The 12027-nt window shown below is 34.0% G+C and overlaps 1 protein-coding gene across 3 annotated transcripts in view; it reads right to left on the bottom strand.

Moving 5' to 3' along the window:
* The window catches only part of CSMD3 (CUB and Sushi multiple domains 3), a gene marked incomplete at both ends in the record, with an annotated part of 1109686 nt that overhangs the window by 390715 nt on the left and 706944 nt on the right, over positions 1 to 12027 (bottom strand). For all 3 annotated transcript variants that reach the window (XM_082600704.1, XM_082600705.1, XM_082600706.1), the window contains one exon: positions 2599 to 2715. In XM_082600704.1, the coding sequence (XP_082456830.1) occupies positions 2599 to 2715 (117 nt within the window). The remainder of the gene's footprint in view (positions 1 to 2598; positions 2716 to 12027) is intronic.

Below are 12027 nucleotides of genomic sequence, written 5' to 3'. Positions count from 1 at the left end.
ATGTTTTTCTTAGAAAAATGTGGTTGTTCTGATATGCACTGAATTAATACTTGGGAAAATTAAAAATTCTGTTAGATAGTGGTGCTAATAAACCCATTGTCAAATATTACATACATAGTCTTTCTGAGACACACTTTCTCCATTTGAAAAATGGGGTTCTAATAGGTTTGTCTTGAAGTTTAAATGAGACAACATAGGGGATGACTTGGCACAGTGCTTTCACAGAGGAAGTACTCAGCAATCGTTAGCTATCGTTATTGTTTAATCCTTCAACATGAAAGTAAATTGGTTTCATGTCACTCTGTCCTAGTCAGCTACTTTATAAAAGTAAGCCTCTGTTTATCAGATTACAGTTTAAGCAATAAAATCTGTTTTCACTGCAGCAAAACAATTTAAAACCTTCTGCTGAAGGTCAATTAATCCAAATAAGAATATGATACTAAGAACCTACTATATTATAGGCATTATGGAATATAAAAAATTAGAAGATTGTAAATAACTCATGGTCTATCTGAGGGAAAAAGATACATAAAATAAAAATTCAAACATTATGCTAAGTGCTATAAAAGTGATTAATGTGAGTCAATATAGGAGCATAGAAATAGAGGTAGTTTGTCAAAGGTATCAGCAGAGGCTTCTGAAGGCAATGACCTTCAAAAGTGAACAGATGTTTGTGGAAGAGCAACCCTGGAATAGACATTTCAGGAAGAAGAAGTGGACAGGCAAAGACATAAAATCTTAATAGGGCAATGGGTGTTGAAGAATAGTGAGAAAAAATCAGTGATCTCAACATCATAGTACCTTCTCATATAAGTGATAATTCAAGAAGCCTTATGAAGGCAATTTTTGTTACAGAAATATAAGAAAAAACTTGGGCTTGAAGTCAAAATATCATGAATATCTAGGTGTTAGTCATGACACTAACTATGACCTTGAGGGGGTGACATATTGACACATGTGTGCACGTGCATGTGCGCATCTGTGTGTGCTGGGTGAGAGGTTAAATTATATTACCTTGACAATTTCTCCAAACTTTAAGAGATTATCCTTCACATAACTTTGGCTACACTTTGGAATAGTTGTACTTCTAAACAATTTTGTTGGCTTGTAAAAGAAAAGCATATAATCTGCATTTCTTGCCATGTAAATACAGATTTAATTAACACTTGCAATCTGTGAAGATGCAAAACCTTAAGTGTTAATTAAACCTCTATTTACATAGCAAGTAGTACCTAGCCCTCCATTTTCTTGTATAATGTAAGGAAGCTTATTTTAAACTCCATTAATCCACTACACACTGAAATAGTAATAACACTGGGTGCTTTGGTTAACTTCCAGCAGAGTCTTCCATTATGGAGAACAACAAAAACAACAGTTTACAAAGTATTCTACCTCATTCCTGCTGTACAATACTAGAATACTCATTTTAACAGCATTTTTTTCTCAATTATATTTAATTTCATTAAAATAACAATCCTTATATAATCCTCACTGTCAATAAAAGGATGTATAATTTTAATAAAGGCAAACTTCATTTGTATCTCAAATATTCTATCAGAACTGCAGATATATCTCACATAGTTGAACAGGAGTATAAAAATACATTGTGTAAAAAACACAATGAATTCAAATTATTAAATAAAGCTTTAATTTTTAAAATTGTAATATCATCTTCTCATTGCTAGGATTTTGTGGGTGGGGTTATTTTAGATCTTCTATAGTAAAGTTAATAAGTACAATGTAATAGTAAAAACCAATAAGAATAATATAAGAATAGAGCTAAAACAAAAACCACTTCTCCAAAGCAGCTTTTATCATGAATAAATTAACTCTTTTTAAAAAGATTAGCATGTAGATTTTTTCAGGTAAATAATTTTCATCCATTTTCGTTTTGCTATATTAGAATGCCCATTTTCCCAGTGTCAAGTTTTCGCCTTAACCACTTATATTGTTAATATACTATCTTGGTTGTATTGCATGAATGAACCATACTTAGTACTACAAGGAATGTCATTTATTTGTTCAAAGGACATTTATTAACATCTACCATATGCACAGTGCAATTTTATACTCTCATTCAATTATGTCAGATATAACTGCAGTTCTGACAGAAAATTTGAGACAGATATTTCTAGAATTGTTATAAATTTACACAGGAAATATAGTCATAATAAATGATCATAAACATTTTTAAAACGAGTGTATATAAACATGTACTGTTTGCTTTACAATTGGTTCAGCACTTCAGAGTATCTTCCTATTCCCCTTTGAACTTTTGAAATCAACCCACTGTGCCAGAGACAAAAGCCATCCTGTTTGAGATTCTGTTGATTTGAAAATTCCAAATAACATTAGTTTAATATATCAAAAGAAAATAAATATCTCATATTACCATTCTGACAAAAACATGAGTAAAATATTATAGAAAAGTAAATATAATCCTCTGCTGCAGTTACTTAAATTGAATTTTGTGTTAGCATATTTTAGTACTGATCTGGTTTTGCTCATGCAAAATGACATTGTAAAGGACAATGAAATAAAAATAGATGCAATGAAAATTCAGAAGATAACCCATTATAATTGTATGAGGCAAATTACCTTTTCCATGGGTTACATCAACAGTCCACGTACAATTCAGAGAATTTGGATAAAATTCCGGGTAACCAGGTGATAAGATTGTTCCACTAGGCCCTCTAACATCTCCTCCACATAATGCTGAAAATACAAAGAAATGCAGTCATCTGATTAGGCATAGTTAGAGAGGCAGAGGCTGAACAAATCTCTCTTAAAATAGAATGAGTCTGATTATTTTTGCTTAAGTTACTTCCTGGTAATAACAGCAATGTGTAAAGACCTCTTCCAATACTAAGAAATCATGTCGTCCTTTGCAGCAGCACTAGATAAGAAAAAGATATGTAATAGTATCTGAGAATTAATACTGGCCCCAGGAGAATTTAGCTCAACTTCCCACATTTGCATTTGAAGTACATACTAATCTTACACATTTCTAATTATAAGCAACATTTGCATAAATTGGTTGTAAATTAAACATGAGTAATTAATTCTTTAATAGTCCCTCTTTTACTAAGCTTTAAGAAAACAAATTGTTAATTATACAAAATTATTTATTTTAGATTCCTAAAGGGATATATGTCATTCTTCATTGAATTCTTTTTAAAACGGTGAAGTAAACTGAAATTTTGAAGGCTGCTTCTGCACTTGTACATTTCTCTGGGAAATATCATGAACAAAAAGGGTTTTCCGAGAGGATACTGATTTTTAAGTAAATACTCCAAGATAATAAAAATAAATAAATGTTTATGAACTGAGGTCAAAGAAATTGAAATTTAATTCAATGCTCATTTACTCTAGAATAAATGACAGTTTACAATGCCTTCTACCATCAGTGGTTATGATATGACAGATAATTTTACCAGTATTAAAAATTAAAGGAAACAAAGATATAGTCAGGTAAGAATGTACATTCTCGTGGAAGCAGAGAAAAGTTGACTCCTTATTCTATTCCACTTGGAGATGTCTACTCTCTTGGACATGGGCAACATGGGTAAGGGCAGTAAGAACTGTGAATGCATCATACAGCCTTATCTGCTCTGATCCTTGCTCAACTTCCCTGGGATACCAGAAAAGTGAGTTTTGGCTTTATTGTCTTCCATGATTTCTTCCAAGTAGCAACACTGAGAACGAAGAGTTGAGGCAATCTGGCTGCTATTCTACACTGACCTGACTAGAAATTGTAAATCTGCAGTTCCTAGAAGTATTTAAGCAGGCTTAGATTTACATAAATATACACGCAATTAAAAATCACTCTTGGGGCTTCCATGGTGGCGCAGTGGTTAAGAATCCACCTGCCAATGCAAGGGACACGGGTTCGAGCCCTGGTTCGGGAAGGTCCCACATGCTGTGGAGCAACTAAGCCCATGTGTCACAACTACTGAGCCTGTGCTCTAGAGCCCGCAAGCCATAACTACTGAGCCCACGTGCTACAACTACTGAAGCTCCTGCGCCTAGAGCCTGTGCTCTGCAACAAAAGAAGCCACGCAGTCAGAAGCCTGTGCACCACAACAAAGAGTAGCCTCCGTTCACTGCAACTAGAGAAAGCCCACGCACAGCTACAAAGACCCAACACAGCCAAAAATTAATTAATTAATTAATTTAAAAAAAAACAACCAAAAACAGAACACTCTTCCCTTTGTTACTTCTTTTACTTCACCAAGGAATAAAAGAAGTTCTTGACTAGTACCTCACTTGAAGTTGTCTTATAGGCCACCTTCTTGAGACCAAGATAAGCCTATGCTTCCAATTTCATTTATTATTAAGACATTTACAATAATATTCACGGTCTGGAAGCCTAGGCTCCTGTTTAGAGCCTGCACAGACCTTTATTGGTGATTATTCTTACTGAAACATTCAATTTTTGTTCAATTAAAAAAAAAAGCCTCATTGTACTTTTGTGATCAAGTTAAGGGCTAGGTATATCATTTCCATTGTATCTTGCTGATAATGGTGGTGCTAAGTTGACCTTTTTAAAATTTTCCTTGTGATTCATTCTGCTTCTTGTCAGAGAACTGTTTATTATTTCATTAGATTATTTTTACAAACAATAATTTGTTCCTAATACACTATATTTCATTTTATTCTCCATTGTGAGAGTCCAACAAAAAACACCTCACAATACAACATGCTATGAATTTGTTGAGTGAAATGTAATGAATGAAAATGCTCTACTGGATTAAAACCTACAATCTCTATTGAAAGGAGTATGTTTCATATAGCAAGAGTAAAAATCAGTGAGCAGAAGCATTAAAATTAAGAGAGTTGAATTATTTAATTAAACACAAAAAAATAACAGAAAAGAGAAATGTGAAGTTTTAGAAAGTACATCAGACATGTGCTACTGTGCATGCATGTGTGTGTATTTTGTGGGTGTACCAGTTGTAGAGGGAACGCTCTTCTATTCATCAACATTCTTTCAAATAAAGCTACTTTTAAAACATCCTTCTTTCTGTACGTAGCTAATTTCTTAGAAATTTGCTGTCTGCAAGCTGCACCTACCATATGTGTTGAAGGTGGGCGTTAAATGAACATTCTGCAGGTAAATGAATAAAGTTCAGTAACCATAACACATTAAAATGTTTAGGAGAATGGTCAGTAACTCATATATTATTAATGAAAATTTATATTGTTACTTAGATTATAATCAGATGACAAAATATAGAGTGCATTTTTATGACACAGTAGAAATTTCTATTATTTGAGAATATTAGTATTGGATAAAGGCCTTGAAAGGAACTGCCTTAACTGACAGAATTTCACAGTAAATAATGGGAAAGAATGTGATTAAGTCTCTTTCTCTTCTTTTTAATTTTTTTTGAAAGATGAAACTGAAAATATGAAAATACTTTTACTTTACTTCGTAATAAAACAGGATAAAATTGCAAATACTCACTCGTTTTTAGCAAAAACAAGACCACTCATATTGAACTTGCAATGTGACTGGTACTACTCTGAAGACTTTTATTTTTATTAACTCAATTAACCGCATAACAACCCTATGAGAAAAGTACTATAATTATTCACAGTTTACAGATGAGAAAGCAGGCACAGAGAGAACTCAAGCAGTCTAGTTCCTGAGTCCATAACCTTAAGTTGACTCAAATCAAGAGCTGATTTTTTTTCCCACATTACAAGTTTTTTTTCTACAAAAAAGTACTGTAGCGAACTATGATGTCCTTCACATGTTTGACTTTTTGGTATTCTACTTCAAATGATCAATCTATATAAACATTATTCAAAGGTATCATTCATTTACTCAGATTCATTTAATACTTTCATCTTCAAATCACTCTCTCTTTAAACACCTCAAAGTTAAATGTGTCAATATACTTGTCTATGTTCTTATCTTTAATTGATTTATATTTTATAGATTCTCATTTGTCAATGGCTTTGTGTGTGATTAAAACAATCTGCCATCATCATCAGCAGCAGCATTTTCATCAACCTAATGAAATCTTTCATCTTTCTAAATGAGATCATTTTACACTGCAAATATTTAGAATAGTATTTGCTTTATATTATTGGCTTTTTGAACAATCACAAAAATTTAGCTACATGTGCATTGATATAATGCACAGTGATAGATGCTAATGCAAGTGCGAGTTGTCTTAATTTCTTAATTGGTTAATTTATTACTTCATATTCTCTCAATATGATGATGCTTGCTTCTCTTAAAAGGTCCCTTCCTGTTAATGCCAATAAGTGTAAGAGGAAATCAAAGAAACAATTAGAATCAATCATGAGAGGCCTAAATGTTAAGATGAATAAAAAAAGAAGTTTTATAAGTGAGATTTTTTTTTCAGGTAGAAAATGGAACTCAAACACATTGTAAAATACACAGTGGTATAGAAACTATTAAGAAAAATTTTCCAAGAATATTTTTTAAAGAAATGCTGAGAATTAACTCAGTTCAACAGAATATATGACCATTCATAGAGTAAACTTCATTAGAATAAGAATATCGAAAAAGGATGCCATGGATCTCCTGTCTTATCCTTTATATCCCCTCTTCTGAAGGAATTCCAATTTATCGCAATAACCTTGCTAGCTGATGCCATATGTGTTTAGGGATACAAACACTTCTGTAACAGGCACAATAGATTTATATGTTCTTGTGAATGGAAGATAGACAAATTATATATCAAATGAATCCTTGAAACACTGCAGAGAATTAAGGGAGCAACAAAATAAACATGAAAAAACAGTTACTTTATGTTAGAGCAAACAGCTGGCAAAGAAGAGCATCTAAAAGGACAAAGATCATAGCACAAAAAAGTCACAACAGTAGCCCAAAATATGAGCTGAGAGTAATTAGACATATTGTATATGTCTCTACCATAATCTTGGCTATTAGCTTCTTTTTCTCCTTGACTTTTTCCACATATGGTCACTACCTGGTCACATGATAAGAATCAAAGTTTTAAAATAGTGAAGTTTCCTCAAAAGCCAAGCCCTTGAATGTAATTGCCCAAACTCAGAAAATTACACCTTGCACTTGGTAGAGATACATACTTGGCAATTGCTAAGTTGTCTATAACTAGAACAGATTGTTTCTAGACCATTATCAATCAAACCACTTTGAGTATTGCAATGCAGTAAGGAAATAGCTACCTATTACAAATCCCATTATGATTTTTTGTTTGTTTTTAACCTCAAATCTGTTCTTTTCTTATTTCTAGGTCTGTTTACTTTGAACTGTTTACCCTTATCTGAGACTATTTATTACTTGAGTTCTATGCACCATGCAGACTTGAATTCTTGGATCCTAAATATCAATCCATGTACTCTCTTGCTATGTTAGTCTATGTACTCAACTCTGTCAATAATATGGAAGAAATAAGGGAAATGATAAAGTTTAAGTACATTCAGTTCAATTTTGGGTTCTGCCATTAATCACTTAGGTGACACAGATAATCATGTAATCTCTTTAGTTCTAAAGTTCCCCCCAAATAAGATGGCTATATTGTTTATCAAACAAAATGGGATAAATAATTTGAGGGGAAAATTAGAGTGCCAAGAGAAAGAGTGAAAACAAGGCTTGTCTTAGGCAATTCACGACATGTGGTCTACCTATCTATTTATCAAATAGGGTAGCTATCTTAATTAACAATGTCTAGTTTCTGAAGGGTAGAATCATACCTGGTACATGACCTCAACTTTACCTGTAGTACTCATAAAAACTTTATGTCCCCAGTACACAGAAAACATCTCTTGGCGTGGCTTCTGATATATATGCTGCCCTTGACACTTGTTGGCCAAAGCAGAATGTTATTCTGGTTTTTCCTGTCTGACCTTCTCTAGAGCCATTCAAATCTCAGTTCTATGAAAAACACTGGAGAGATATTAAAGGGTGAGATCTAATCAAAGTGGCTAGTAAAACATGCTGTTTCGTTCTGTTTAAAATCTAACCTCTTATGTTTAGGAGATGTCTTTTAAAAATGTATGTTATAGGAAAAAGAACAACACATGGTTCTTGACCTCAAGAATATAATAAGGAAAACAAGAAAATGAGTATAACTACTATCTACTCCACTAGCTCAAGGAGAACACATAATGTTTGTTCATGCTCCACAATATTTCTTTAGTGCCTACACAGTATAATTAACAAATATTGATTTAATGGATCAATAGGTGGCAATAAGGTAGCAAAAAGTCCCATAACAAGTAGAGAACTACAGGGTCTAGGAAAAGTTGAGATTTTGCCCAGATGCTTTATCCAAGGAAAGCATAATCAAGTCACTGAGTTGTAAGGTACAACATGATAAGCATAATGAGTGCTTCTGCATGTCATACATGGAAGTTGTTAAGAGGGTAAATCCTAAGAGCTCTCATCTCAAGGAAAAACTTTGTTTCTATTTCTTTAATTTTGTATTCTGTATGTGATGGTGGATGTTCACTAAACTTATTGTGATAATCATTTCATGATGTGTGTAAGTCAACTCATTATTGCTGTACATGTTAAACTTATACAGTGCTAGATGTCAATTATATCTCAATAAAATTGGAAGAAAAATATATATAAAAAAGATTAAGTTGGAGACAAATTAACAACAACAAAAAAAGATTGACTAGGAGTTTGGTAAAAATAGTGTTGGAAAGGGCTAGGACATTATAGTGGAAAGGAAAAACACTGATAAAGGCAAAGGGCAGAAAATAAAAATGCAAAATCAAAATAAAGTAAGTATTCCCAAAAGGCTGGAAAGAATAGTCTGCTCATTCTTTCACTGAACTCAGATTTATTGAGCACCAACTGTGTGACAGGAACTGAACTATTCTTGGCACTGAGGACATAACAGTGAACAAAGTCCCTGCCATATAGAACTTACATTTTGAAAACAAAAACAAACAAAAAAAGCAGACAACAAATACATAATGTTAGAGAGTGGTAAATACTATGATGGAAAATATAAGTGGCCTGACAGGTATTACTCTTTTATGGGGAGTTGTCAGTGATATGACTTCTAAGTGGAGACTGAGTGAATTTAGGAAGAAGGACATGTGACTACATGAATCCTATTTCAGGAAGAAGGAAAAAATGAGAGGGGGGTTGGAAGGATGGAATGGGAGGAATGAGGGAAGGTTCTCAACATTTGAAAAAAAACAGAGACCTGTGTAGCTGGAGTGCAGTGGCATGAATGAGGGAGAAACTTGTGAAAGATGAGGCATGGGAGGTAGTCAGGGCCCAGATTACTTGGGGGCAGTTAGGTCATGCAAAAGTTTTTGGATTTTGTTCTTCTTGGGATGCTAAGTGCTAGAAGATTCTGGGCAGGGGAGTGCCCTGATCTGCCTTAACTTATAAAATAATTACTCTGGTTGCTTTCTGAAGAGTAGACCTAAGAGATCAAAGGGAAAGTAAAGAGACCCCTCAAGAAATGCATGGTGAAAGATAAGATAACAAATTTACTAAATAACGTAGAATCTAACTGAATCATTTCTCACTTGAGGTTCAAGATTCAAGGTTTCAATAATGAAACAAGATAAATTTAGTAAGATCATTTTTTTTTACTCAGAAACCTAAGTACACAAAAATAGAATTGAATTAAAAGTATTTGTCCATATAACATGTTAGATAAAAAAAAGTCCTATTTTTCAGTCACATATTCCAAGGAGTAAAGAATATCCATAAACTATTTAAACAGCTATATGTATGTTTTATACAAAATTCTTAAACATGTGGCATCACTGAGGAAAGAATAACAAATCTACAATTGTACTCTTCATTTTAAAGAATCTTAGTACTTTACTATTGCAGAAAATGTGGGCAGGAGGCCGTGTAATAGTAGACTTGTGCACAGGATCTGGATCAAGGCTGCCTGAGTTTCAATCCTGATTCTGCCATTAACTAGTGGGATGACACAGGGCAACGTACTCAATCTCTGTTTGCCTTAATTTTCTCATCTGTTAAGTGGTGATCATAATGGCACTTACCTCATAGAGTTATTTTGATAAAACAAGTTAATATACCTAAAGCACCTATAGCAGTACCAGCACATGGTAAACCCTCATTAAACGTTAGCTATTATTATCATCACCAACCCTCACTGACTAGTGTGCTTTGTGAATCAATTAACTATGGGCTATGAAGAAACTATAAGAGCTGATGTGTATAAAAGTGAGGCATGCTGTACCTTGAGTATCCAGGCAATCTAGGCCAATGGAGGTTATACTCTTGGATCTGGAAAATCAATTCTGTTTATTCACTTCTCCTCCCTTTAACCCCAGGAAGTTTAGATTAGCTGCCTCTGGGGAAAAAGTTTAAACTGAAGGAAAGACGTAATCAAATCAGTTTACTAGTTATAAGTAGTTGAGTTCAGTTAATTTTAGAGGATTTATACAAAGCTCAGACATTCAAGAAATGAATATAATTTAGCCCTTGTCCAGTTATGCTCAGAATGAAATGGGGATACAAAAGAGGAGGACACATGGTTAAGAATCATGAATTCCATGATTAATAATTTGGACTTTCATTCCTAGGAAACAGAGAGCCATTCAGCATTTTTTGACATGGGATAGAGCATGAAATACACTTAGTGTGAAGAAAGGAGGTTAGATTGAAGTAGTTGGATATTGAATTTAGGGTTGATTGCAGTTGCATTGACAAGAGATGATGACGACCTATGCTGCTCCTAGGAAAACTAGATACACTCACTTTTATTATTAATAATATTTAAGCATGCTGGTATACTTGGACATTATTTTTATTCTCCTGCTTCTTCTGATAACATTGCCACCACACCTTTTTACTTTGGTGAATTTACTCATGCCAATCATGTGGCTTCACCAGGACCTGACAAACATAGTACCTTTACACCACAATCATTTGTCTCCAACCACAAGGATGGATGGACACATGACCTGGAGAAAGCCAATCGTAAAGTGTGCTTCTCCTTTTCTACAGTTACGAGTATAATTATGGACTGATCAGAGACATTTCCTGGGATTTTTCTAATTAGAATAACAAGGAAGAACTCTCATTCTCCTCTGATCCTGGAAATATGAGGTTACATGTTTCCATCTTCATGAGAGTGTATTCTCCACTTCCAATTTCCCATATGGAAAAAGCCTGGCTGCAGTTAAAGAGAATGATGCCAACAGAGAGAGAAAAGCCAAGATGGAAATGGAGATATCCTTGAAAATGTTTGAATTCATGATTATAAGTAGCAATGAGAAGTATGCCACCCATACCTTTTCTAAGTTTGAAACTTTGAACAACAAATTCTGTTTTCATTTTTTAAAATCAGTTAGAGTTGGGTTTCTGTCACTTACAACCACAAGAACTCTATTACAAATGGTATTGTACCAAATACAGGGAGGAAGTGTTGATGATTCTTTTAAACCTCATTATAAAAACAAATTGACTGGGCTTCCCTGGTGGTGCAGTGGTTAAAAATCCACCTGCCAATGCAGGTGACATGGGTTTGAGCCCTGGTCCTGGAGGATCCCACATGCCGCAGAGCAACTAAGCCCGTGCACCACAACTATTGAGCCTGTGCTCTAGAGCCCGCGAGCCACAACTACTGAGCCTATGTGCCACAACTACTGAGACTTTGTGCCACAACTACTGAAGCCTGCGCTTAGAGCTCATGCTCTGCAACAAGAGAAGTCACCACGATGAGAAGCCTGTGCACCTCAACGAAGAGTAGCCGCTGCTCACTGCAACTAGAGAAAGCTTGCATGCAGCAACGAGGACCCAACACAGCCAAATATAAATGAATTAAATAAATAAATAAACAAACAAACAAAGAAGCAAAGAAACAAATTGACCTAAAGCTGTTACAGAAAAATGATGGCACTGACAGTATTTGAAAATTTAATTATGAAATGACAAATGTAATCTTCCACTTGGCAAAAGAATAAAAGTTAGGAATAGTGTTATAAATAAAAATTAAAGCCCAGAACTAAATAATGAATAGATTTACATTATGTGTGTTTTTATAAAGCAAGTGTGCAAGC

The sequence above is a fragment of the Mesoplodon mirus genome (assembly GCF_964341445.2).
Source record: "Mesoplodon mirus genome assembly, chromosome: 16".
Lineage (NCBI taxonomy): Eukaryota > Metazoa > Chordata > Mammalia > Artiodactyla > Ziphiidae > Mesoplodon > Mesoplodon mirus.
Note: the sequence above shows the minus strand (reverse complement) of the source record. Positions and strands in the feature narration are given on the sequence as shown.